The following is a 27,296-nucleotide window of genomic DNA, read 5'->3' as shown; positions in this document are numbered from 1 at the left end:
AGGTCCATCCGCACGCCTTCTCCGACTCCTTCGCCGAGTTCTCCGTTTCCACCGTCCTCGTCGCCACCGAAACCAAGCGCCAGATCCGACAGTTCCCCACGGTGCGCGCCTCGTCGGACGTTCGGATCCCCGCGGGAATGAACGGTAGATGCACAACGCGGCGCTGATCGTGAACAACGCGGATAATCTGGGGAATTTCTGGAGTTCTCGCAACGGGGACTATTTGTTCTACTTCCATCCCTTCGGAGCGCTCGACTACGCCAACAGCGTGCTCATTTCCCGCGGGGAGAACTGCATCCCGACGGGCGTTTCGATCTGGGGGCTGCTGGAAGACGTGGAACTCGGCGGGCAGCGCGAGACGAAGTCGATTCTGCTGAGCTCGCAGCGGATTGGCGCGTGGCCACGTGACCGCTCGGTGTGGTTCCCGCTCTCCGGGCAGTACGCGAGCTTCCGCGGTTATGCGCTGCGGTTCGAGAACGGCGCGTCGAGCTCGGGGTGCGTGCACGTGTCCGGCGTGCGGTTTCAGACGCGGTCGGAGCTGCATTGCCGCTGGGAGGGCGCGGAGATCGAGGTGGGAGACGCGCTGCGCGTGGGCTGCGGGTCCGGAGAGCACGGCGTGACGGTGCTGGAGTGCGTTCGGAGCGAGAACGGAACGGCGTGGGGCGATCCGAAGCGGTTCTGCGAAGCGCTGCGCGCGCCGACGAATCGAGGAGTGGTGTGGGTGACGGTGAGCGTGTCGGGATTGCATCTGGAGAGCGAGGAGCACGCGGAGAAGGCGGTGCTAGAGGCGCTGGAGAGCGAGCTGGGCGTGGGCGAGAGCGCGATGGAGGTGTACTTCGAGTATACGAGGCATGGGACCGGGCTGTTTCTGTACAAGGAGTTCTATATCCGAGTGGAGGTGCCGGCGATGCGGGGAAGCCGCGTGTTCCGGCAGCTGACGGAGCATTCGGGACTGGTGGTGGCGCAGATCACGACGAAGCTGAACCACGAGGTGGTGGTGAAGCTGAAGGATCTGGAGTGCGTGGTGGATCGGAGATTGATGGTCGCGCTGATGGTCGCGCTGCCGGTGGTCGCGGGCGTGCTGGTGGTGATCGCGGCGTGGGTGCTGTGGAGGAAGAGAAGGCAGGAAATCCAGGAGCGGATGTTGTTGTTGGCGTAGTGTGAGGGCCTGGAAGAGGGCGTTGGTTGGTTTAGTTGGTTGATTTAGTTCGTTCGTTCGTTAGTTCTTTCGTTAGTTTGCAGTTGATTTTTTGTATTTGTTTGTGTGTTTGTTGGAAAGGGAAGGGATGCTAAATCATTGAGATGAATGAATGAATGAATGGATAAATGGATTGAATTGGATAAATGGATTGAATCAATTCTTACGCACACGTCAACTCTGATTGACCCAGCAACAACAACAACAAAAACCTTCATTCATACAAATCAACCAGTCAAGCCACACACAAAATCCTTGTACGAACAAACAATCCAACAAACGGGAAGAACAATTACAAAGTTCAGTTGACCAAGCGAACCAAAAGAGCAGTCAATAAGCAGAACAAACAAACAAGTTGAGTACTCAAGAGAAAAACTCGATTCCATGCTATGTACTCGATGGAGTGGGAACCCACGATCGATAATCACTGAATGGGATCGTCGGCAATGCAATAGCAACATTCGGACAAAAGGGCTCAAAAGTCGTATCCGGCATTGAGCTGAAGGGGTTGACTTCCTGGAGATCCGCCACAAGGCAATCAGGGTCTGAATTACTAGTAGATTTGTCATCGCTGTTGCTTTGCTCCAAGCGATGACGACGAATGGTCGAACGAGAGACGTTCACCGGGAGCTCCGTCGATGATCGTAAGATATTCGCAATCTTCTGACTACTGATAGTCGGATTCCTACGAATAATCTGCTCTATTAACATGTCGTGCTCAGGTAACAGCTTTCGATGCTTTCCCTTCTTGGAGTCTCCTCTCATGATCGATTCTCCCTTTCGAAGTTGTCGCAACAGCTTTCTGCTGTTCTCAAAGCCAATGTTAAAGAGCTCACAGGCTTCCCTGGGTTTTAGTCTCCCTTGCGTCGACTGAAAATACAGAGTTAGCAACTGACGCACTTCGTTTGAAACAGTGGTCCTTTTCTTTCTTACAGTAGTAGGGGTATTCACGGTGCTTGTTACTTCCATCCTATTGAGAGGATGATCCGAAAAGCAAATATCAAATGACAAACCTTGGTGACTCGTTTCGAAAAAAATATGATGTTTCCTTCCTTTTCCGAAATCCGGAATTCCAAAAACTCGCCTGTTTTTCGTAACTATTCTTCTTATGATGTGGTGTTTATGTACTTTTTTCTTTTTATAGGAAAAAATAAGAATATAGACAAGAATCAAGTTCATAAGAAACGGTATGGAATGATATGAAGTGTTTCACTCATTTTGACGTTTAAGAGCTAGCTACTAAAGGAATCAACGATAGAGACCTTCTTTGTTCCATTTCACCGATAAGTCCGCACAACGGAGTTACATTCATCCAGAAAATACCACTGAAACACAATTCCATTTGGCCTATTTTTCGTGATGGAAAACAACCCTATTCCTATCATTTAGCCAAAATAATGCTTTCCTTTGTCTTTCCCATTGATTCCTATCTGCACAATAGTTTATACAAGGATAGCTTCTTTCGTCTTTTTCTTTTCTTGCTAAAAAGCGAGCCCTTTCAATGTTCTGTGCAATCCCTTGACATTTTTATTCTGTTTGGTAAGTATATTCTATTTCTATAAAAGATCGTTGGTGTATTTTGATTGTTCCTGTTATGTGCACAATTCTCCTATTTACTTTGCCCCCTACCATAGTATTTACATCCAATTCTCTATATTACATTTTGGCTGAAAATATTTTTCCATTTATCACTGCAAATACCACAAAACCAGCATTCCTAGTATCATAAAATTTCAAAAATCAATGATTTTCCCAAAATCGTTTTCTTCACATTTCTCTCTAAACCACATCCATCGATTGACCATCACATAAGAATTCCATTCTTTATGCTTATTATACTTTCAATCCATGCATTATCGGGTAATCCCACCTTGTATCAGAACCGCGGTTTTGAGAATGATCACAAGTGCTGAAAACTCATTGAAAATGGAGTCAAAAGAAGAAAAAGTTGTGGAAGAAGGACAATCCGAGACTGCAACGCAAAATCCCGCAGAAGAATCGGTCGAACAAACCGAAACAACAGATTTACATGCGGAAGAATCTAATCCAACTACAGATTTACCTCACGCGTCTCTTGAGGATGCAGCTACATTATCTCCTAGCCGTGCCTGTATCTCTGAGTGTTTGGGGAGTGATTGTTTATAGTGAAGATAGCAGATCCGGAGCGACTATCCGTGGAGGTAATTTCGAACGTCTTGACGGGTTGTCACATGGAAGAGGTGCTAGAGGAGAATGCTGGCAATTTCATGATTGAAAAAAAGCAGCTGATCATTTTAACCGAGGCTGGAAAGCCTGTGTATGCTTATGGTCGAGATGAATCGGATCTAGCTCGTACGCTTGTTTTTGCCGTTGAATGTAGATATAACGGCGCTGATCCAGGCGCTCTCCGGCAACTTCCACGCAAACAACGAGGACCTAAAGTAGCATTGAGTCTCGCTTCGAACCTTAGGTCTGTGACCACGACGAAAGGCTATTTTGTTTTTGAGAAGATCGGCCCCCTTCTCTTCTTTTGCTATTCCCCGAAAGAGGGCACGTCGATCCTCCTGATCCACGAGGAGTTCCATCTCCTCTACCAGCAGCTAGTCATGCTGCTCTCCACTTCAGCTCTCTCTCTTCTTCAGAAAAAGCCCAACTACGACATTCGCGAGCTGCTCGGCAGTACTCGCTTCCGCCTCTTCCCTTCTCTTTAGACACGACCAGCAGCATCACCACGCTCATCAACCAATGCGGAGTGAACCTCTACTACTTGCTTCGCTGCTACCATCCGCTGCTCATCCCCTCCGCCTTCCGCGCTCAGATCCGCGATATTTTCCTTCGCAACAAGCGTCCCGACACGGTGTACTCGATTTCCACGGTTTCCACGATTAGATATGGAGGTCTGGGCATCAACGATAACATCGTCGTCTGTCTTCAATCGCGTCAATTCCCTCTGCAGCCCCTCAGTTTCCCCGTTTCCCCGTTTTGAGTGTAGACCAAGTGCTGCTGCAGGCTTTGATCACCAAAACGGTTTCGTTCCGCTCGTCGGAGGGCTGGCTGCCGGTGTGCATCTCGGACGTGAAGGCGGACGCGTTCCTGCACTTGTACGTGGGGTTCGTGACGGAGGAGACGTTCGTTTTCTTCGTCACGACCGCGAATAACCCCGACGACTTCGACGTGTACAGCAAGATCAAAGACCGGATTTATACGGTGGGCGAGCGAGGGGGCTGTGAGGCGTAGCAGCTGTCGGAGGGCGATCGGATCATGCAGTTGTATTCGGCGTACGACGCGTCGATTTCGATTGGAGGTGCGAAATAAGGGGCTTTTTTTGACATAGAAATGAAGATTCCGGATTTGATTCATTGCGTGTATAAGAATGAATCGAACCAGATCGTGATTCCACGCATGGACGAGCGCGTCTACGACTATCATGATTATTACAAGTTGCAGAGCGGAGATGATTTTACATGTAGGATGATTCGGAAGTACCAAGAGGTGTATTCGCATATGCTCAAGAATCAGGTGGGAGAGGAGGACGCGATTGATGGTAGTTGAGCGAGTATTACGAGTCGACTTCCGAGTTCAGCATTCATGCCTCCAAGAAAGACACGTCGCTTTACATTGTGGTCCTCAGTCCGTTCTTATCGATTGAGGAGATGATGGAGCGGAAGCAGCAGGTAGCGGACTGGCTGGTAAAGAAGGGAGATTTGATGATTCAGAAGGCTCATATGTTCTGGTTTTGTGTTTGTTCAAGAATCGTATGAATACGAGGGTTGTAGTAGAATAGGCGTGGATTGGCTTTAATTCGATCAGAAGATGGCAAGATATTTGAAGAATAGTGATTAGAAATTGAAAAAAAACCGCGGACATGGTGGGGGTAAGGAATTTGCCGTAGAATCCCTGAGAGATCATTTGACCCCCTGGGTGACTTAAGTCTTTGGAACGATAAGAAATCGTTAATTCGTGCCAAAATATGTCTGTGTAGGTAGCTGTCGGATTTGTAACTGTTCATTGTTCAATTGTATTGAGCGGAAGAGTTAATCTTGCTGTAGTCCTGAATCTGTGGCTCTGAAGCAGCGTCGTGATGAGAAGCTGAAGGCTGCTGCTGAGAAGTATGCTGCTAACCTCGAGAAGGCCGAGCAGGTCAAGAGAGAGGCGATGGTGAAGCGCACTGAGCAGTACTACAAGGAGTACGCTCAGATGGAGGCTGATCTGATTGCCCAGAGAAGAGATGCCCACAACAACGGTCATCTGTTCTGTGAGGGAGAGGGCCGTCTGGCGATCGTTGTGCGTATTCGTGGTATCAACCAGTGCTCTCCGAAGGTGAAGAAGACCCTGCGTCTGCTTCGTCTGCGCCAGATCCACAACGCCGTGTTCGTGCGTCTGAACAAGGCTACGATGGAGATGCTGCGTCTGGTGGAGCCCTACATTGCCTACGGTTACCCCAACCTGAAGCTGGTGCGTTCTCTGATCTACAAGCGTGGATATGCCAAGCTGAACAAGCAGCGCGTTCCTCTGATGCTGAACGAGCAGATTGAGCAGGTGCTCGGCAAGTTCGGCATTGTGTCCGTGGAGGATCTGATCCACGAGATCTACACTGTGGGACCCCACTTCAAGGAGGCGAACAACTTCCTGTGGCCCTTCAAGCTGAACAGCCCCAACGGCGGATTCTCGAAGAAGCTGCGTCACTTCAACGAGGGAGGTGACTACGGTAACCACGAGGTGCTGATTGGCAAGCTGGTGAACAGAATGATCTAAGGTCTGTGGTGAATTGGCTACGAATTCTGGAGTTGTTTGTTGTATAAGTTTGTATAGAGAGTGGTGGGGTGTAAAAGTGTGGTAGTGTAATTGTGTGACTGTGTGAAACTGCGATATTGCGACACTACGATACTATGTGGTGGCGGAGCAAGGCGGGTAAGGTGGAGCAAGGTAAAGCAAGGCAAAGCAAGGCAAAGCAAGGTGGAAAGGTAGAAGAGTGGAAAAAAGCTCTCATCCTAAGCATACAACATGCAAACAGGAGACACACAACGCAAATCACACGCTTCCCTCAAAAGCCACAAATTCCACAATTTTCCCTGACACTTTGGCGAATAGCGTTTTACCCTCCGAATCCGACCTACAGCGTTTTCATCCAAATGGAGCAATACTCCTTTCAAATTGTGAGCTGCTACTGGGGAAAATCGACAGTTCTCCAATGAAAATGGTAGTACCTTCCTTCAAAATGATTGGCTAGAAAAGTGGTAGACTGTGGAAACCTGTTTCAGGTTGGAATCTAGCATATATATTTATTTCGTTGTTTAGAAAATGGAGTACTCTGATTTGTAAGCAGTGGATCGACTGTCCTGATGCATAGTGGAAAGACTTTAATGACCATTCCCCCCTTCTCCCCTTACATGCGTGATGGAACCAAGTATTCTGAGAATCCTTGGAGCCCTGAGCACCCTGATCGCGTGATGAACATTTCTTGTGCAGAGAACGTTTATCTGTGGGACAAGTTCCAGGCCAAGTACCTGAAGTTCTGCACTCTGCACGACGCGGATAACATGTACGCCATCAGCTGTGCTGGTCGTAAGCACATGCGCCAGGCTCTCGCCAACTTCATGACGAAGGAAGTGTTCAAGACCCCCATTTCCTACGACGAGATCACGGTGTTCGCTGGCTCGGGCGCCTCCATGGATGTCCTCGGCTCGACGGTGTTCAACAAGGGCGACGCGTACATCGTGATCACCCCCGGCTACGTGAAGTTCGGACGCGACATGTCTCTGCGTAACGGCGGTGTGATGTACATGGCGGACATCTCCGCGAACAACTACCAGATCACGGAGGAGATTCTGGAGAACACTCGCCTGAAGGCGGAGGCGGAGGGCCACCCTGTGAAGATGCTGGTGGTGACGAACCCCTCGAACCCCACGGGTTACATCTACTCGGAGGAGGAGCTGCGGATGATGCTGAACTGGTCTCGCAAGCACAACCTGCACCTGTTCTCGGACGAGATCTACGCGCTGTCGGTGAAGCCGGAGTCGCTGTGCACGGAGTCGGACCACCGCTACGTGAGCTACGCGAAGCTGATCGAGAACGACCCCAAGACGGACGACGTGACGGTGCTGTGGGGCATGTCGAAGGACTTCGGTCTGTCCGGATTCCGCGTGTCGCTGCTGTGGACGCGGAACAAGAACATGCAGCGGTGCTTCGCTGAGCTGGCGCATTTCTGCGAGGTGTCCTCGGTGTGCCAGACGGTGATCACGAACATGCTGAACGACGAGGAGTACATCAAGGACCACATCCACACGCTGCGCGAGAGCGTGTGGAAGGGCCGCATGATCGCGGAGAACTTCTTCAAGGAGAACAACATCCCGGTGATCCACGGCACGGCGGGCTACTTCTGCTGGATCGATCTGACGCAGTACATGATCGGCGACTCCTTCGAGGCCGAGGAGGAGCTGTACAACTTCATCTACGAGCACGGCAAGGTGATCATCTGCCCGGTAGGCGGCGAGAGGAAAGCGAGTGATGTCTAGGGCAAGTCCTTCTTCGCGAAGAAGGCGGGCTGGTTCCGCATGGTCTTCACGTGCTACAGCCACGAGCATCTCAAGCTGGCGCTGGACCGCCTCAAGAAGGCGCTGGTGGAGAGAAAGCAGGAGATGGAGAACCCCTCCAAGAGACGACATTAGTTGCGCGGCCGAGATATAGATGGCACTTGGTCTGGCTTCGTGAGGCCCGATTGAGTTTCAAGTTGTATCGATGTTTTTATTGCTTTTACCGATTGGATATTTTGTGTTTGGTTGCAAACTCTCTTTCCTGCTTTTTGTCATTTCGACTGGGGTACTGAGACTGCCATAAAGAAAAATGAATCGTGACGAAGTTTCTCTGAATGGACTGACGAAGGCGCAAAAGCAGCGCGTCGAAATTGCGCGGAGCTATTTTGAATCGAGGAAGGCTAAAACGAGGACTGCGAAGCAGGATATCTTAGAACGGTGAGAGGTTGATAAACTCGGTGAATTGCAGACACAAAGAGCTGAAATTGATTCTAGACAACGAGCATCTGACGGAAGAGGAGCGAAACGCGAAGATCAACGTAGGTTCGCCGAGACTGGGTGAGAGGTAGGCGTTTAAGCGCGAAGAAAACATGCGTCTGCGATCCCACCGCCGCAAGATGAAGCTCTCCGATTTTGAGATGCTGAAAACCATCGGGCGTGGAGCATTCGGCGAAGTGCGGCTGGTGAAGTTCAAGGAGACGGGCGAAGTATTCGCGATGAAGATAATGCTGAAAGAAAGCCTGGTGGACAAAAACCAGGTGGAGCACATTCGCGCAGAGCGAGACGTTATGACGCTGGCTGACAAGCAATGGATCGTTACACTTTATTACACCTTTCAAGACGACGAGAATCTCTACATGATCGAGGAATACTGTAGCGGAGGCGACATGATGGGTCTGCTTATTCGCAAGGACATTTTCTCGGAAGCTGCCACGAAGTTTTTCATTTGCGAAATGATCCTGGGGATCAATTCGCTTCACAAAATCGGGTACATCCACCGCGATCTCAAGCCCGACAACTTTTTACTCACTTCCACAGGCCATGTGAAACTCACCGATATGGGACTTTGCAAGAAACTCGACGGCACAATCCACCTCTCCCGACAATCCACTCTCCACAAATCGTCGGCCGAACTCCTGAAGGAGGAGGACTTCACAGCCACGATAGGCACGCACCGATCGCGGGAACTGGCCTACTCCACCGTCGGAACGGCCGACTATGTGGCGCCCGAGGTGTTCGAGGAGAGCGGATACGGGAAAGAAGCGGACTGGTGGTCGCTGGGCGTGATCATGTTCGAGATGTTGGCGGGCTATCCGCCCTTCTACGCGGAGGATCCGCCCGATACATGTCGAAAAGTATGTTTGTTCCACACAATAAGAGACAGATCCGCCAATGGCGGAAAGTCTTCCGCATCCCGGACCAGATGCGACGTCGCTGCACGCCGGAGTGCATCGATTTCGTGGAGAAGTTCGCGTGCATCCGCTACGTCACCTGTAGACTCGTCACCGCCGCCGAAGAGCGAATGGGTCGGCATGGAGTGAGCGAGATCATGGCGCATCCCTGGCTGCGGTGCGCTTTTCTGCTCTCTGCTGAGCTTTAGAGACGTGGACTGGGATCACTTGCTCGAGCAGCCGGCTCCCTACCTGCCGGAGCGGTCGCGCGAGCTGGATTCGCTGCTGCGACGAATCGAAGTGACACCGTCGACAGCACCCGAGTTCCCGCAGCTGGTGAAGATGCTGGCTGCGAACTTTGACGACTTCCCGGAGCGTCCAGTGGACAGTAGGAGAAGGGGAACACGGGATGATTGGCAGATCGCAATTACGCGGGACAGAAGCTGTTTAACAGCCGGAAGGGCGTGACGGAGTTTATCGGATACACGTTTAAGAGGAACGTGAACGGGGAAGAGCCGCAGAGAACGTCGATGGTACTAGATCCAATCAACGAAAAGGACTTTATGAACAAGTAGTTTTTGCTTGTGATACTTGCCTTGTATTTGTCCTGTGCTGATTGTCTGTTTGTTTGCATATCTAGTAATCGATAGCCTAGCTGCAAGAATGAGCTATCCGTGGCATGGAGAAACGCGCGATCATTTTCTGCCGATGGTCAATTTCGGAGTCGTGGAACAAGGGCTCTATCGATCTGGCTTTCCATTGGAGAGAAATAGGCCATTTCTGCAACACCTCGGAATTCGAACAATTTTGTATGTACAATCGTCGGACGCACATTGATGTATTAGATTTCTGGAGCCAAAGCAGGAGGATAGCGTACACACTCAAGATTTGTGCTCGTTTTGTAAAAATAACAACATTAATTTTATTTACTCCCCATTTGATGTCAACAACGCAGGAACCCCTTGATCTGGTGACCTCTAGTTTCCTTCGACACCAGATAAGGTCGTCGAATCTCTTTCACAGTCCCTATCAATCGTGCTAGATCGTTCAAACTATCCGATTCTAGTTCACTGTCTGAAAGGGCAACATTACACAGGAATATTTGTGGCTTGCATTCGCAGGATCCAGCAATGGTCTTTGTCGTCCATTTTCCAAGAATTTTCGCTTTATGAAAAGAAGATGCGAGTGTACGACATGTTAATTGTGGAGTTGTTTAAGGATCAAATTCATGTAGAAAAGGATAATCTCCCAAGTTGGGCGCTTTCTTGTCTGGAAGATATGGATTCTATTATCATTGCAAAATGGGCTGTTTGTTAGCAGACTTTATTTTAATGTATATATATATATATATATATATATATATATATACGGATGCGGTTAAAGTTACTTCAAAAGCTTTTTCATTTTATCATTTTTTATATAAAACAGAAAAAGGCAAAACGTTTAGTAATTATCATTACAATGATGATATTCAATGATTCTTTACATAAAATATATTTTTAAAATTATGATACCGATTACAAACATTGATACGACGGAAAGCATTCAAGGAAAGCTTCTTCAAGAGAATGTCGTTGAGAGTTCTACCCAAATTCCTAGTCCGCTGGAATATCTCGAGTTCTATTCGTTTTTGTGATTCATAAATAGAGCACAAGAAGTCCATGACTTATCAACCGACGGATATCAATCTTACATAACTTATGAGTAATCGAAATCGAACGACATCATTGATAGAGAAACGGACCGTAAGCGGTTAAAGATTTCATATATTCTCTTTAAAGTATTTTTGTTTAGTAACATGGTGAGATTGTGATTCTAGTTTGAATATTAGATAGTAGAAATCGCCGTTTTCTTCTATTTAAGATTTATATATGAGCATGTAAATACTCTTTTCTTTATTCTCTCATTGTTCTATTTCTTGGTCGTTTATTTGCTTGTTCGTGCCTTGAACGACTATTATGTAAAGATTATATCCAAAATATGTTGAAAAGAAAAATAATAGAGTTCTTTAATTCACGCTCTCTTTATAAATGTAATCTATTTGTTGATCTCTTTGGGATTCATGTATTACCTTCCTATGGATATGGGTAAATACGGTGATTTGTATTTCATGAATTTCGCTCTGTATCTGTTATTATTGGGTAGCGTAGTTGTTTTTTTGCTCTTTTCTGTAGGTGATACCTCATATGATCACCCTACTCATAATTCACCGTTTGATTCCACGTTTTGATGATCGCGGTAGAATTGAGGAGATTATTTGTTTAATAGACTTAAAGCAACTCATATTGGAGACGAACATGTGGCGCAATCTGAAAAGATCTTCGTTCCCTGAGAATGGTCCTAACTAACTAATTTGTATGAATTGTTTGTTGAATTGACGATTACCAGGGCTGTTCGAATCGAATTCTAAAGTAACCGAAAAACAATTCTTTACTAAAATATGGCGGATTCTGAGAAACCTACTAAAAAGGTATTACTACAAATGGACTGACATTCTAGAGATCGTTGTGGTGTAAACCCAAACTTGAGAAAACACAATATGAACTGGATAAGGAAAAGGAGTTAAAGGCGGCCTATCTGAGTAAGATTCCTGCTTCTGGTTGATGTTAGGAAAAGTTCTTTTCATAGTTTTGCTCCAGTTGGTGATAACTACTCTGATTGTATGGTTGATTTGGTATTTTGCTGATGATAATAATTGATTGATTCTAGTATTATTGAACCACTACGCGTTGCATTCAAACGCGTTCGTTTTCCCGTTCTTATTGTTACGGCGGTCGGAACTTTTCTTATTCCCTTGATCATGAAATGTGAGCCATGGCTAAAGCTATGATCGTTAGGTGTCAAGGCGTATCCTGCGGATATCATTTTACTATCTATTTTTGTAATCTCCACAGTATTGTGTAACAAATAGACACTGCTAGAAGCCCTGATTCTAGCGAGTTGGGCGATGTGGGTTGATTATCATGTCATCGTAACAGCGTTTGGTCTAACAGCAGGAATAACTGTATTCCTCCTCCTCTTTGCGTTTATCTCTAAATCTGACTTCAGCGGAATTGAACCTTATCTATATCAAATCTTCTTTATAGCAATCTTCTTTGGAGGCATGACCATTCTCAATTCTAATTGGGTGAGCATATTCTCTGCGATCAGTGTATGGGTTTGGTGCGGGTAATTTGACCATAGATGTCTGCTTTCTGCATATATTTGGTGGCTGATCTCAAGCATCTTGCTCGTGGAAAAGGGTTTGAAAAGGGAGGAAAGACCGAAATGTACGCTCTGGACGCGCTGAAAGTTTACATGGACGTTATCGGTCTATACACTCTAATTTTCAAGTGTTGCAAGAAAAACCGTTCTCTTTCACCTGTTTGTTGACACTCTCCATATCGATGGTCGTGCCTTAGTTTTTAATAATACAAATAATATTTAGAGTATTAATAAAAAAAAGCCAATTTACAAAAGGGTTGATAGATTCCGACGTGGACCAATGTACTTTTCCCATAGTAATTCCACGACGGAATCCTAGGGGTTTAAGCCTATTCTCTAAAATCAACTTTCTTGCCTCTTTTTATTGCTAGTTTCTTACCTGTATTATGAGCACAAAGCCAAAACAAAGTAAGAAGCCATTTGAGTCTGAGACATTAGAAGCCATGGGATACCACCCAATTGATCCCAGAAATGACGATAGAATCAAAACAGATGTACGTACAGGCACTGGCGTTCTAAACATGTAGGATGTGAAGCCTATAGAAGGAGAGGATTTTGAGAAGTATGGGTTGAAAGAAGAGATTATGAAAGTGTTGTGTGAGAAGGGATGGGAGAGGCCATCTCCCGTTCAGTCGCAGACAATTCCTTCCATTCTTTCGGGAAAAGACATTCTTGCCCGCTCAAAGAACGGAACAGGAAAGACAGGTGCGTATGTGATTCCCTGTATGAATCAAATCGACCCCAAAGAGCGAGTTATCCAAGGTATCTCATTTTGCCTTTCTGTTGACTTTTCAGTTCTTATTCTGGTTCCTGCGCGTGAACTCGCTCTCCAGACCAGCCGAGTGGTCCGTGAGTTCGGCAAGGCATTGAAAGTGGACTCTATGTGTTGCTTTGGCGGCCAGCCTCTGGCAGACGACCTCTATCGTCTCCGCCGTGGCGTGCACGTTCTGGTCGGCACAGCCGCGCGTATTTTAGACATCACGCGTCGCGGCCACTGCGATCTGAGCCACTGCAAATATTTGGTTTTGGACGAAGCGGACAAGATGCTTTCTGACAACTTCCGCCAAGTGGTGGAGGACCTCATCGCCTACCTCCCTGCGGAGCACCAGACGCTGCTTCTCTCCGCGACGTTCCCCAGCACGGTGCGAAGCTTCGCCGCGGAATACATGCACGAGCCGGTGATGATCAACACGATGAACGAGCTGATGCTGAAGGGCATCACGCAGTACTACGTGTATTTGGAGGAGCGTCAGAAGGTGAACGCGCTGCACACGCTGTTCTCGAAGCTGGAAGTGAACCAGTCGATCATTTTCTGCAACAGCGTGGCGCGCGTGGAGCTGCTGGCGAAGAAGATCATCGATCTGGGATACAGTTGCTATTACATCCACTCGCGGATGGAGCAGGACGACCGGAACAAGGTCTTCCACAACTTCTCGCAGGGCGCGGCGCGCCATTTGGTGTGCACGGACCTGCTGGCGCGAGGACTCAACGTGACGACGGTGAACGTGGTGATCAATTTCGATCTCCCGCAGAGCTCGGAGACGTATCTGCACCGCATTGGACGATCGGGAAGGTACGGACATCTGGGACTCGCTGTGAACTTTATCACGGACAAGGACAAAGAGGTGTTCTTCACCATCGAGCAGGAGCTGGACATTGAGGTGCAGCCGTTCCCGAAAGAGGTGGATCGCAATCTCTATTGTGTGTAGACGGGTATAGATGAGGATTCTCCTCGTCTCAGAGTGTTTGTTGGAGAAAGGATTATTGGGGTGTGGTACTGGTGGTGGTAGGAGAGAAGGGGAGTGTGATTACAGTGGCTACCAGTTGGAGTACGATTATACAAGTTTTCACAGATATGTGATACAAAGATGGAATACTTAGAGGCGTTCTCAAGGCATTCTAGGTAGTTTTTGTGATTCTACCTATATCCCAATGCTGAAATAGTAAAAACAAGGAACAAGATCAGTGCTCGAATAGCTCAGCTGGTTAGAGCGTCGTGCTAATAACGCGAAGGTCTTGGGTTCGATCCCCAGTTTGAGCATTTTTTGCTGCTTTTTTCTATTCTTCCCAAAATCCTTAACACTTATACAAGTAATAATTATAATAATAAAAATAAATATTACTATTATTATTCCCACTGTAGACAAATGTGTATTCAACAAAACAAAGCATTGCTTACTAAAAAGAGTGTCAATTCGTTTTTCTGGGGATTTCACTAAGTGAAACTTCCCTCCACATTCTTCTTGATGCTTCGCAAACCACCAATCCGCTGCCTGCGGTGGTCGATTGACCGCTCGCTTCACATACCCATAGTAAGGAGGTTTGCTCCGACAGCGGCCATCACAGCGCCACCACCACTTTCGGCAATAATCGACTTCGTCATGGAACGTATGATACACGGTAATATGTGATTTGGCTGCCTTGTTGATGCGATTCATATGTTTCTGAAATTGCTCTCCGTGATCATCCCGATCAAAATAGTTATGCGTTACAAACAAATAAGCATGAATCATCTCGTGCTAGGCACTAATTCACTGCATACAAGCCCCTACAAGCAAAGTGTTCACTGTGTCCGAACGCTGCCGCAGAGAAAGCAAGGGCTGGGACAGGCTTATTGAGATCTGGAGCCCCTTCATTCTACAAATCCCAGCGCAGAGAGTCATTTTCTTGCTCCACTTTACATCAATGAATTTCAGGCTGTCATAGAAAAACGCAGTATTGAACAGCTACAATGAACTTCAAAGTGCAAGCCTACGGAAAAGAGAATGTGGATATTGGGCGTGGGGTCCAAGAGTTCAAGTTGTGGCGACGTAACATTGTCCAGATAGTTTTTCTATGCAAAAGAGGCGAAACAGGCCGCTACATTGAGCGTGCGCAGGCGCTGCTCCTCGTGGAGCTCCTTTTCGGATTGCTTTCTCGATTTGAGCTGCTTTTTATAGCTCGGAGGCAACACAATGGACTCGACAACCACATCACTCTCCTTGTCTTCCTTTTTTGATGAGTTTTTGAAATACAATGAAATGCTCGAAGAGCTGGGTCGCTTCTTCGATTTCGACTCTGAACTTTGAAGCAAATTTCGGAACTCAGCTTCCTAAAACTCGATCACCAAACAGTAGAATACTTGGAGCGATCTAGCGAGCTCAAAATCAGAAAGTTCCTGTTGTTTTTTCTCCAATTCGCGAAATGCATTTGAACCCTCTTGACTCGCGTTAGAAAGAACAGACAGAGATGATGGGGGAGGGTCCTCAAACATATCTGCTGAAGAATCATCCTAGATGAGAAAACAATTCAAATAGTCAACGATCAGATCGATTATGGAAACATCGTTCTCTCCATGAGTCAGGTCCACAATGCGTGGTTGACTCATGAAAAATGACAATATTTCCAAATGAAGATGAAACTCCTGTGGCTTTTCAGACTTAAACGTTATTTCCTCAAAAAGCGTAATGTCCTTCCGAGAACGAAGCGACACATACTCTTCTCTCTGCGAAACCGAAGATGACTTTGTGGCAAGTGAGAGGGATCATTATCCGAACGAACTTCTGGAACATGATACAATCGACTTAGAGAACGTACTACTTAAGGAATCTGCAAGAGAAGAGGTTACGCCTTCTCCCATCGATGTGTAATGTCTTTGGAAAAGAAGTAATTCTTGTAGACAAAAGCCGATTGCGTTGTCTAGTGACACCTATAAGCATTTGCAGAAAAACATGACCGAAGAGATATTGAGTCGGTTGGAAGTATGTTGTAAAGGGGTGGTAACAAGTAGTCTGCAATGGTTGCCGAGACAGAATCGGAGCAAGACGAGATAATGGAGGATTGTCTTCTAATCTTGAGTAACTATATTGATTTGAGGATCCTTTCTCGTCTGGATTTGTCTCCACTGACTGCAAACTCTCTATACTGCGAAGTAGGCATAGAGTGCGTTATCTTCTTTGCAGATAGTGTCAGAGTATATCTGCGCCGAATTAGAAAACAAAAATGACGTTCTTCTCAAACGACTGATCGAGATCGCCAACAGCATGTCCAGCCACACGTACTTTGACCCGATTTTCTGCGAGCTCACAATGCCATTCGTATCTTCCTACCTGCACACAACTCTGACGCACCCCAACGAAATCGATGTGTCAGAGCCAATGCAATCATTGTACTCTCTTATAGTCTCTTCGCTTATTTTCAGCTTTTTGCCCTGCTTGGTGAGTGTATTCAAAGGGAGCAACCGCTTATTCATGTTCGACCTGAACAACAATCAGAGCAAATTCGAGCATCTTTATACGACCATCAAAGAAACCGTTCTCCAGTGCAGTAAAGAATACACGGAACTGTGTTCTCTCGATCTTACCAACGCAGAGAGCCAATGGAGAGAGAATGTCCTGAACCATCGAGTCGTTGTTCGCGTATTTTTGAGTGATTTGCTTACGATCCTCGGGAAATACTTTGTTTATTACGAATTGGAGTAGGCTTTTTTTGGCCGGATTATTGGAAGGACAGAATTAGGGGGAATTCTAGAAGGAGTGAATAATTCGTGCCGATTATTGGATCTACAGCGATATCATCGAGTACTTTTTTTGTTTTTCTGCGTAATGAAAAGCCCTCGTCGATTCTTCTGTTATACACGATACTCGTTTTATCGCAGATTCGATCCGAAGAAACCCTCATCACATACTTGAAAAAGTGGGATCACACCGATTGTTTACAAGCAGACTTCATCAATTCAAGGATATCACGCTCAATTTCGATCTGTCTGTCCGCATGCAGTCGGTTCTACAGCGCTTATCTACCGAAGGTGGTCCCCTGTTTCCCACAGAGGAAGTTCGCGAGGCAGCCAATGAGACGTTGAATGTTTTGTATCCGAATCATCGCATACCCGAAACAACAGTCCAGGGTTTCGAGAGCGGACGATGGCCAAAATTGTTTATTCACTTTTTTTTGGGTTTTCGCCTTCTTTATTACCGGCACTTACAACGATTGCGAGTGAAGAAGAAAACATGGAGTGTGACTTGGGATGGTGTGATGGGTTATTTTGCGACGGTGCTGGCGATGGTGATGATGATCATGAGGGCTGTGGCGAATTTTTATGTGGAATGCGCAAGAATGGCAAAGGAGAAGATGAAAGAGAGGAGAGAGGAGAGAGAGAGGGAAAGAGAAAGAGAGAAGGAGGATTGATAATTGATTGTGAGTTGTTTGTTTAAAAAAAGTGAGGGGGATGAATTGTGGAATATTTCCGAAGATGTTAAAGCACAGATAAATGAATGCAGTGAAAAGGAGAACACAAAACGCTTTATTGTTCAAAGAATACTTTTAAGAAAAACGTAAAGAAAACTTTTGAGAAGGTCAAATGAGTGGGACATGAAGAATCTGTTGAATAAATATAAGTAGGGCGGATTTTTCTAATGATCAAAAAAACATTATCGATTATGCATGAATGAATTTTAGCAATGATTAAATGATATTGTCTCATACAGCGTTTGTTCATCCAAACATAGAATCATTTGTATTTGTATTTTAATATTACACTTTAATACTACAACTACTAAATAACCCGCCACAATTTAGTTAAATTCAATATGTCACTTTCAGGTACTCCTGGTGAGCCAGAAAATACCCAATTTCGTGAGATAGAAAAAACACTTATAGACTATATGGACTATTGTGTAGCACTATGTAACCAAACAAATCCTTTGAAAGTTGTGGGAACATCATAATAATGAAGAAGCTCTACCAGTAATCTGTGTGCATATACTTTATACAAGTATTTCAGCAAAAAGAACTGAAATAGTTCTTAAGAATGGAAATGAATGAGTGAAGAGTAATTTTTAGACCGTTTCACTTCTCAATATGGATTTGATTGTTCAAATGATAAGGCAAAAATAAATGGATATAAATGAAACGCACAAAACGGGCAGTCATCATTTGATTATCAAGGATCTAGTAGATTCGGTTTTGCCTTGGCTTTTACACACTATTATCTATTGATTGTAAATGAGTAATCTGTCAACAGGCGCCATTCACGTTACTAACATCGAATTACCAACAATAAACAATGCTAGTGATAATACTAACGAAAAAGACCAGTGGTGGGAATACAACGTTTCGGAGCAGTTCCCTATAAAGTCAGGAAGAGAAACAGATGGCCCAGCTCATATTGAAGTTGGTAAGCCTCATGAAGGTTGTCTTATCAAAACAACAATGAAAAACGGGAAAATGGACGGAGAATCCAGTATTTATTCTCAGGATAATACTCTGATGGCAACTCTGACATTTGTGAATGGAATCGCTTCAGGACCTTGTACACTCTGTAAAAATGGTATTCTATTTTACAAAGGTTACTTTGTAAACGGATATCGAGAAGGAAGAGGACAAGAATATGATGAAAATGGCAACGTGGTATTTGATGGATATTATAAGAAAGGTAAGAAACTGAATATAGTTCCATCGAATGAAATGGGAAAGGGATATTGGAAAGAGTTGGATGAAAAAGGAAGAATCATTCGAATTAGTCAGAAAGATGAGTTTGGAAATAGTGAAGGGTTTTGTTATTCTTATGAAGATGAAAAGATTAGTCGTGTGAGTGTATGGAAAGAAGGTAAAGAAGATACATTATTGAAACAGTTCCATGATAATAGTTTGATAGAATATAAGAATGGTAAGAAAGTGTATGAAGGAGGATTTGTTGATAGTTTGGAAATGGGTTATCCACGTAAAGAAGAAAGCGAAGAATTTGGAAAGGATGAAAACACAAATGAATTGAACGGTAATAATAATGAAAATAGTTTCATAAATAAATTGAAGACAGAAGGATTAAGTAAAACATTACTAAATGATAGAAAATTGTCTGTGATTGTGACTGTAATTATAATCATTCTTTTCTTTTTCTATTTTATAGCAATCTATCTGGGTTACGGATTTTTTGGAATAGGATCTAAGCAAGTTTCATATATAGTAGAATCAGGATATGGAAATAATGAAACTATATTTGAATTGTCTAATTATCCTTATCTAAGGAAAATAAAAATCGGCGATGAATGCTTTGCAAATGTGCACACATTCAAAATCAATGGACTGAATCGATTGAAAACTATAAATATTGGAATCAATTCATTTAACAATTTGTCCCTTTATTTCTTGTCTGAACCTCAGTTTGTGGCAGAATGGGTGAAGAATAGTAATAAATCGAAATCATTCCACATTTTGAATTGTGAATTATTGGAATCTATTTATATTGGTAGATATAGTTTTGGTGATTTTGGAGGCGACTTTGAATTGAAGAATCTTCCACAATTACAATCCATTCAAATTGGTACGATGGAAGATTATTCTACAAATTTCTATGGGAGTTCATTTGTGATTCGAGGTATTGATCTGATATTCACAAGTAATGACTAGATCTTCCGCGTCTAAAATCCATCACATTGGGTGTTTGGACATTTTCTTATTCCCTGTCAACAATAATCGAGAGTATTGAATGAATTTGAATGAAATGATTGATGTAGATCTTCCATCATTACAGAAAATTGAACTCAGTTATTGTGCACTTCAAGGAATGCCTGATGATTACTGTTCCTTGACAATGAAAAGTAATAATGATATGATTTAAAATGACAGAACGTAGATCTTCCATATCTCAAATCCCTAACTTCTTTAAAATGGAGTTTCAGTTTTCCTCGTTGGGTGACATTGAGAAGTAGTCTATAGCATTGAGTATTGACAGCATTTAGATATTCCTAATCTTAAAACCGTAAGTCTGCCTGATGATGATGAAGCACCTACTTTCGGAAGTGTTATTCAAAAAGAAATATTCAGTATATTTTGTCGTTATTTTATGAATAATAGATGTTGCTCCAGTTCTTGCGAATCTTGTAAATGAAAAACGTAACGATATGTGATTGATAGCATTCGAATTATAGCTTTTAATGTATTGTTTGTTATATTATGTGAATGTTCTTTCAAAGCAGATAATTTTAAATTTTCTATATTTCCATACCCGATATATTTTGTTGTGTACTCTATCTTGCACTTATAATACTCTGCCTATGATTCCACATAAACAGAAGTTGCTGACCATACTTCTCGTCAAGTAATAATATACTATTAATAAAGTCAGTATTAGCCATTTTTATATAAGAATGATATTTATTATTTCCATGTAGTAATTATTGTAAACGCATACCAATATCTGAAGTGATAAATTGAAGGTGTAATTCCTATCATTCTGGTTTGCATTTTACTTTTTACACCAAAATACCTGATGTATCATTATCATACATTTCAATTCATAGCCAAAGAGGTCCATATTGTCAGTCCTAAAAAGTCGCAATTTGTTTTACATACATGATATATCAATATAAGGGCCAAATAAAACCATTTACGCTTCAATTCTGGGTATGGTTTTTATTTGAAATTTGGATGTAATTCGTATGTGGAGGATAATTTGTGAAAATGAATTATGGTGATATCTTTCCTCCATATCATTATTTAATTATGAATCAATTTGCATAGTTGCAGTTGATTTAAAATCCTTAACCTATATTACACTACGAGAATCAAATAAATTGGGATAAAAAATCAGGTACACTATAGATATGTTAATAAATGTTGCTTGACTCTTTTGTAATTTAGTCCTTTATCAGTCAAATACTCCACATTTCTATCATTGTAGATTTAGCCACATTCAATTGCCTTGCTTAAACTCTTTTTTATTTACAATTCTATGTATTGACTCTTAACATAAATTACATGAAGGTTCAAAAAGTATAAACCAAAACAATCTGAGTTGCGATGATGATGAAATAGAGAATATGTGTAATAGGATTTTTAAATCAATGATCATAAGATGATTATTTGGTATTGACACAAACAAATATATATAGTAAGCATAAAACATGTAAGGATCACTGAATAGAATAAAAGGGAAAGAAATGAAGTGAGTAAATCCAATAAAGGAATCGTATTCAATATATTATAGAGTTATAATACAGTGCATTTTGATTTTTGTGTAATTTCAGTATTTAAATTTTCAGTTACAGGTTTTACAATAGGGTTGATATGGACAAGATCAGCGAGAACGGAAGAAACATCATCTGTGAATGAAGTGTAGACAACCAAAAATACTTGAAATTGATCCCTTTAGAGTCCACTCAAATGATCGAGGTAGTTTGACTTTTTGAAGATTTGGAATGTCTGAATACTATCAATATTCAATATTCAGAAATACTTTCCAAAGTAACAGTATAAGGATTGCTGAAACAACCACTATCAGAATCGATGGACGTTAGATTTGGAAGATCTGCAAAGCATTTTATTTTTAATCGTTTCATTTTTACTTCGCATTGTCAACGAACATGTTTGATCATAACTTCCATAGAGTGCTTCATAGCCGAGTTGAATGGATTGTAGTGATGGAAGATCTATATCAATCAACTCATTCGAATTCATTCAATACTTTCAATTATAGTAGATAATGAGAGGTGAAATGAATAAAAACCTAATGTAATAGATTGTAGATTTGGAAGATCTATTCATCATTCAAATATTCAATATCATATCATTTCTTACCTCGAATCACAAATGAACTATACCAAAAATTGCTTGAATAATTTTCAGTTGAACCAATATGAATAGATTGTAATTGTGGTAGATTCTTCAATTCAAAGTCGCCAGCATAATCACTGAAACTGCATTCACCAATTTCAATGGATTTCAATGATTCACAATTCAATATGTGGAATGATCTCGATTCATCATTTCCCCAATCATTCTTTTTCTGCGTAAATGAATTGTCTCCGATATTGATAGTTTTCAATCGATTCAATCCATCGATTTGGAATGTTTGCACTGATTCAAAACAATCATCACCGATTTCGATTGATTCCAAATTATACAACAATGAAACATCCCAATCAACCAATACACAATTGTCAATCAGTTTCAAATGTTTCATTCCGATATTCAGTGGTTTGCTTCCATCTCCTTCATATTTTTCATCAGTATTATATTTTATTCCATTAAACCACAAGCATTCATTCACTAACTTGCCTGATCGATCATACACTTTTCCTCTTCCAAATCGATTATCATCACACCAATATCCTTCATATTCAATACATCCATTATTATGATAACTCGTTCCATATCCAAATCGTTTCCAATCGATCATTATGCCCTTGTACAACAATATTCCATCATCATCATACATTTCACCATATCCAAATGGAATTCCAAACTTGTTTTCTGTCAATACCAAGCCTTCAAATCGATTTCCATGGTCCAAATCCACGATTCCTTCTACTACTTCTATGGATTGTTCTTCATTATAGGAAATAGCACCAACTTGTTGATTTCCAATCACTTTCAACACTTTCTGCTCATTGACTACAAATCCTTGATTCATGAATATTCCATTATTGAACAGCAATACTACACACTCTCTATTACTCAAAATGAGTGAAATCCAGCCTTCCACTTTCATTTTCTCACCTAAGCATCCCTGCACATTTTGAATAATGGAACTATCAATGTGATAGTTACTAATAGCAGAATTGACAAAATCAGCAATCTTTTGCATCGAAAATGTATAATAATGTCAAAGTTCCTTTTACAATTAGTTCACCTGTAAGAATGTATTATTGATGAATAGTTCACATCTGTTTGAACCGTTTAATGTTCCTTAAAAAACATGTCCATAAAGATCACACATTCTCGTCCTGAACTCATTATTTTCTTTTTCATTACATCTGTATCATCACTTCTATTTGCAATAACTCTTTTTTTTAAGCAACAAGTAGATTATTCTGAATCTAGCTATTTCATCACTTCTACGTCCCATATGCATTTGTATTTGTCAGTTCTCCAGAATCAAGTATATATATATTCTGCAAATGGTTCCCATTCATATAACATTCCATCTTTTTTGTTACTACCCTGAATACGAAATATAAAACTGATGCAGATATCGATTTTCTCTCGTATAGTTATTAATTACTTTTCTAATAACGCATTCAATTTACTTTTTATTTACCAACTACCCGCTGGTTTGTGGTTACTATCGTATCATTTCTTTGATACTCCTTGAAGTGATTTGATCTTTTGAGGACTGCTACTACCCCTACATATTCTCATGTATAGCTTTGATTCCAATTATGCAACGATTCTTCTACCCTCCACATCGACTTCCATGCACCGCCTATTACTATTTCTCATAATCCAAGCATTTCAGTTTTTGTGCACATCTCTCTACATATGTTCAGACACTTATATTACTTGGCAATGTAGTATACTACATACATCCTATATCGAAATAAGACTTTTGCCATATTTTTTCTGCTAAATCGATGAATACACCAGAAACTTATCATGGCAAACTAATATCAGTCACTCTCTTCTATATTGATTTCACTACACATTTATCCTCAATTAGCGACCTACATTGCCTTTTCAATTTTCAATTTTTCCTTTTCATCTCTTTGCTTTGGGAATCTATTTAAAAAGTATTCTTTTGCAATGTCAAAAATGTTTTAAAAAAACAGAGTTCAATAGTACAAATACACATTGTTCACAATCTTGCAGTTACCGAAGATCCATTCAAGGTCGTTCTTCTGCTTCGTCTCCACAATGTACGACAAGGGAAGATCCCTTCACATTCATCTTCTTCACCGCTTCTTCTAATTCTTCGCCACAATGGTTTAGCTACACGCTATCCAACCTGCCAATCATATCATACCTTTACATAATCGATTGAGGAAGGCTTTGTCAGCAGATTGTCGACGGAATCCTCAGAATCGAATTCTGGAACAGTGTTTACGTTCAGCACACCATCAACAACCTTCACGGAGGTAATGACATCTCTAGCATACAAGCCAATGCCCATATTTACTTGTAATCTTCACAGTAGTTATAAGGGCTGTGCGTTCCATAAAGTGTATACACCAAAGAAGGAACATCAATCAAGTTTCTATTTTGGTCAATCTATACCACGTACAAAATACTGAACGCTTTGTTTCACAAAAGATGCAAAATACTGACTTCCATTCTTTCGATCTGCAGAAAGTGGCCGATCTTCCTCGGGGCTAGATAAAGTTAGTAAAAATCACCCAACCATCTATTCTATACCTTAAACTCATATCATATGCCTGTCCAGGATGCGTGCTTATATCATTCACGACCTCTTCCGCTAATAGATTTGTTTTTTCACTAGACTGCTTCTCTATCATTCAGTGATTGTATTTCAAGCAAGATACCCTTGTTCTTAGATGGAATGCAACCCATTGCAAAGTATTACTCTAAACCATCAGGAATCTCATCTAGTTCAACCAACCTTTCAATTCCAAAAAGAAAGGATTCCAACAAACAAACAATGGCACACTATCACAACTTGATTCCATAGTAACGACACAAACTATAAAATTGCTTTGGAGAGACGAAATCTAAATCAATATCCACCCTGTTCTGTGACTATTGTGTCAGCCATTCTTCTTTACAATATACCTCAGCAACGCTTTGCTCACATTGAGAAGAAAGCCAGGGAATTATTAAGAATGTCTGATCGTCGCCCTGTTTCACAATCTTGTCAAGCAACTCTTGTTTCACAGATTCATACTTTTCTCTATTCTATAGCGAAGCTTCTCTTTAAATACCTGTTTGCCTCATAGCCTACAATCAATTCTTCAAGTTGCACCCACTTTCTTCATATATCTCTTCTAACTGGTTCTCATACATCTCCTTTAACGTCACAGCACACTTATACACTTCTTTATCTGGCTACTCTTAATGACAGTTCAGAGTTCTACGGAATTGAACGAAAAACAAGCTGTCCAAATAGCATTAATGTCATACATCACATCATACATGGAGCTGTAATACCCGTTCATTAATCTCGCCTTATAACTTAATGTGAATAACATATACCTTAATTGTTCCCAAATCCATGGGATATCTCACAAACTTGGGATAGTCTAGCAATTGTAGTTTTTTCCAGTCGAGCGGTTCTCGAAACGGTTCTGCTTGTCACAGTTTAAAGTATTATGGAGTACCTGCAATATCTTGGGAAAACAGGAAATCGACAACTTTTTCTAGTCGAGTGATGAAAAACGCATCCAGCGACTCGTCACTCATCGAAAGAAGCGAGCATATACAAACAAACAAACTAGTCTGAAAAATGGTCAGCAATGATGGCGTCTACAGAGATTTTCTTAAGCCACTCCCTCTTTTCACTGTCATTGTTTTCGTCTCCCCAGCAGAACACAAGTAAACCTTGCTGATGAAGCTAATTGTCACGAAACCGTTCGTTTCCTACCCATTCCACGTTTTCTTCGTCAAGAAGTGTCGAGCACGCGACAACTCCTCGAAAAGGCCCCTTCTGTATCGCCGACTCCACATATTGCTTCCAGCCTCTGTTTCTCCATTCCACGCGCCCCATTTCCGCGTATCCCGATTCCTCGTCTGCAGATTACTCACCTCGTTCATTCATTCCTACCCAGTAACAAAAAGACGGGATAGTGAGCTTGCTTGTAGAGAAGGAGCAAGCAAACGTCAAGATCGAAAGAAGAATAGTAAATCGATCGATTGGAGTGGGTTCTTTCCACAGTCTCCACAATGCGATCGACGTATGCGTTTTTCGAAGTTTGCAAATGGGCGGAGGCGAGCTCTGGAAGTGTGGGGTACTTTACTTCGATATTGAAGAGCAAGTCTCCGGGTGTGTCTGTGATCATTTCATCGAACGTTGGGATGAATTGAGTCGCGCCTTGATACCACGATGAACTTGGCAACGGAATCGATCTGCGTGTTAGCTTCGCAATCGAATCGTACTTCAGTTCAGAGAGCGTTTGCAGAGCGATCGGGAGTTTCTGGCCGTGTTCCTTTTCGACTACGTCACACTCACAACTCATTCATACAAATCTCATAGTCGTGAAACACCACAACCTCCATATCCTTCGTGAGCTGCAGATCGAATTCGACTCCCAACAAACCTCGACTGCGAGCTTGTTGGAATCCTCGCAGCGAATTCTCCACCTCGCAGCCCTCCGATCGCTTCCAGGACGCATTCATTCCACACCCTCGATGTCCCAGCCACAAGGGCGTTGCTTTGGGCGAATAGATGTGCGAAGTGCCTCGCAACACTTGGTGGTTTAAGGTCAACGTTCGCGAGTGATTCAATGCAGAGAGAATCAGAACGTGGATTTCGACGGATTGCGAATTGGGAAGCTTTTTGATGATAGTTCCATCGTTGTGCTTTGCGGAAATCTCTGTGAAAATCGTGTTTAGCTCGTCTTCCAAAAGCGTAATCGTTCCTTCGCTCGTCTGCAAGCTCACTTCATGCATTTGCGAATCGAGGAAGTCGCACACCACGCAGTCTTCCTTCACGGAAACCACAAATGCGGCGGAGGCATCGATCGTCGCTCCTACGAACTGGATCGATTGCTGGTGGCGCCAGTGTTCCAGTGAGAAAAGAACGTGGATCGAATCTCGCAGAACTGTGTGCGAAACGAACGGAACTGAGAGCGAATCGTGAATTTCGAGACGTTCCAAACCCTCAGGCACGAAGAGTTCGCGAGGAATCGTGCGGTTTTCGAATTGCTGGATGCTTCCAAGCTCGTCCTTTCTGTGAATTACAAAGGAATCGCGTGTGGCTACACTCCGTAGAAGTAGCGCAGAACGGAATTCGATTCGACATCGAATCGAAACGATGATAGCGAGTCCATGGTGCAGAGTGTTTCGGAGAGAGCTCCTTCGATTATTAGTGATAGCTGCGAGTGGTTTTCTCTGTGAATGGGAAGAGTGGAATTATTAATATTGATCGAAAGCGTGCATTTGGTAGGAGAAGAAGAAGAAGAAGAAGAAGAATTGGCAGGATACGGACAGACAGAAACACTGCCAGGATGGTTAATCGCAAATTGGCATAAAACGAATAGCATGGAAGTCGGCTGGGTCAGCAGTGAAACCTTCTCCATCGAACGAATGTAGTAAACTCCGTTGCAAGCAGCATACTGCACATTG

The 27,296-nt window shown here is 42.9% G+C and overlaps 10 protein-coding genes; 7 read left to right on the top strand and 3 right to left on the bottom strand.

Annotated features, from left to right (window-relative positions):
- Positions 1-3,408: 3,408 nt before the first annotated feature.
- On the top strand, positions 3,409-4,938 carry GSBLH_T00003515001 (uncharacterized protein; the record flags this gene model as incomplete). Its single annotated transcript, XM_013042281.1, has 8 exons — positions 3,409-3,856; positions 3,889-4,036; positions 4,067-4,140; positions 4,170-4,384; positions 4,415-4,481; positions 4,512-4,617; positions 4,648-4,696; positions 4,726-4,938. 8 exons carry the CDS (start codon positions 3,409-3,411, stop codon positions 4,936-4,938), a joined length of 1,320 nt encoding a protein of 439 aa, XP_012897735.1.
- A 193-nt stretch (positions 4,939-5,131) lies between these two features.
- Positions 5,132-5,961, top strand: GSBLH_T00003514001 (uncharacterized protein). XM_013042280.1 has 3 exons: positions 5,132-5,313; positions 5,351-5,364; positions 5,399-5,961. The coding sequence occupies exons 1-3, from the start codon at positions 5,289-5,291 to the stop codon at positions 5,930-5,932; spliced, it is 573 nt and encodes a 190-aa protein (XP_012897734.1). The 5' UTR covers positions 5,132-5,288; the 3' UTR covers positions 5,933-5,961.
- A 558-nt stretch (positions 5,962-6,519) lies between these two features.
- On the top strand, positions 6,520-7,845 carry GSBLH_T00003513001 (uncharacterized protein; the record flags this gene model as incomplete). Its single annotated transcript, XM_013042279.1, has 2 exons — positions 6,520-7,659; positions 7,693-7,845. 2 exons carry the CDS (start codon positions 6,520-6,522, stop codon positions 7,843-7,845), a joined length of 1,293 nt encoding a protein of 430 aa, XP_012897733.1.
- A 136-nt stretch (positions 7,846-7,981) lies between these two features.
- Positions 7,982-9,718, top strand: GSBLH_T00003512001 (uncharacterized protein). XM_013042278.1 has 5 exons: positions 7,982-8,148; positions 8,180-8,249; positions 8,280-9,065; positions 9,095-9,279; positions 9,311-9,718. Exons 1-5 carry the CDS (start codon positions 8,021-8,023, stop codon positions 9,567-9,569), a joined length of 1,428 nt encoding a protein of 475 aa, XP_012897732.1. The 5' UTR covers positions 7,982-8,020; the 3' UTR covers positions 9,570-9,718.
- A 1,569-nt stretch (positions 9,719-11,287) lies between these two features.
- Positions 11,288-11,449, top strand: GSBLH_T00003511001 (uncharacterized protein; the record flags this gene model as incomplete). The annotated part of the gene is made up of 1 exon (XM_013042277.1): positions 11,288-11,449. One exon carries the CDS (start codon positions 11,288-11,290, stop codon positions 11,447-11,449), a length of 162 nt encoding a protein of 53 aa, XP_012897731.1.
- A 149-nt stretch (positions 11,450-11,598) lies between these two features.
- On the top strand, positions 11,599-12,473 carry GSBLH_T00003510001 (uncharacterized protein; the record flags this gene model as incomplete). XM_013042276.1 has 5 exons in its annotated part: positions 11,599-11,775; positions 11,811-11,908; positions 11,939-11,982; positions 12,013-12,252; positions 12,285-12,473. Exons 1-5 carry the CDS (start codon positions 11,705-11,707, stop codon positions 12,471-12,473), a joined length of 642 nt encoding a protein of 213 aa, XP_012897730.1. The 5' UTR covers positions 11,599-11,704.
- A 191-nt stretch (positions 12,474-12,664) lies between these two features.
- On the top strand, positions 12,665-14,014 carry GSBLH_T00003509001 (uncharacterized protein; the record flags this gene model as incomplete). XM_013042275.1 has 4 exons in its annotated part: positions 12,665-12,713; positions 12,744-12,799; positions 12,833-13,067; positions 13,101-14,014. Exons 1-4 carry the CDS (start codon positions 12,692-12,694, stop codon positions 14,012-14,014), a joined length of 1,227 nt encoding a protein of 408 aa, XP_012897729.1. The 5' UTR covers positions 12,665-12,691.
- Positions 14,015-14,227: 213 nt separating this feature from the next.
- On the bottom strand, positions 14,228-14,968 carry GSBLH_T00003508001 (uncharacterized protein; the record flags this gene model as incomplete). Its single annotated transcript, XM_013042274.1, has 2 exons — positions 14,228-14,824; positions 14,858-14,968. The coding sequence occupies 2 exons, from the start codon at positions 14,966-14,968 to the stop codon at positions 14,228-14,230; spliced, it is 708 nt and encodes a 235-aa protein (XP_012897728.1).
- A 9,991-nt stretch (positions 14,969-24,959) lies between these two features.
- Positions 24,960-25,229, bottom strand: GSBLH_T00003507001 (uncharacterized protein; the record flags this gene model as incomplete). The annotated part of the gene is made up of 3 exons (XM_013042273.1): positions 24,960-25,061; positions 25,091-25,180; positions 25,209-25,229. The coding sequence occupies 3 exons, from the start codon at positions 25,227-25,229 to the stop codon at positions 24,960-24,962; spliced, it is 213 nt and encodes a 70-aa protein (XP_012897727.1).
- Positions 25,230-25,446: 217 nt separating this feature from the next.
- Positions 25,447-27,001, bottom strand: GSBLH_T00006666001 (uncharacterized protein; the record flags this gene model as incomplete). The annotated part of the gene is made up of 6 exons (XM_013042272.1): positions 25,447-25,566; positions 25,597-25,742; positions 25,777-26,078; positions 26,109-26,166; positions 26,195-26,901; positions 26,934-27,001. 6 exons carry the CDS (start codon positions 26,999-27,001, stop codon positions 25,447-25,449), a joined length of 1,401 nt encoding a protein of 466 aa, XP_012897726.1.
- Positions 27,002-27,296: the final 295 nt, after the last annotated feature.

Source organism: Blastocystis hominis (genome assembly GCF_000151665.1).
Source record: "Blastocystis hominis, Singapore isolate B (sub-type 7) whole genome shotgun sequence assembly, scaffold_3".
NCBI lineage: Eukaryota > Bigyra > Opalinata > Blastocystidae > Blastocystis > Blastocystis hominis.
The sequence above is the reverse complement of the archived record's forward strand: the minus strand, read 5'-3'. Positions and strand labels throughout refer to the sequence as shown.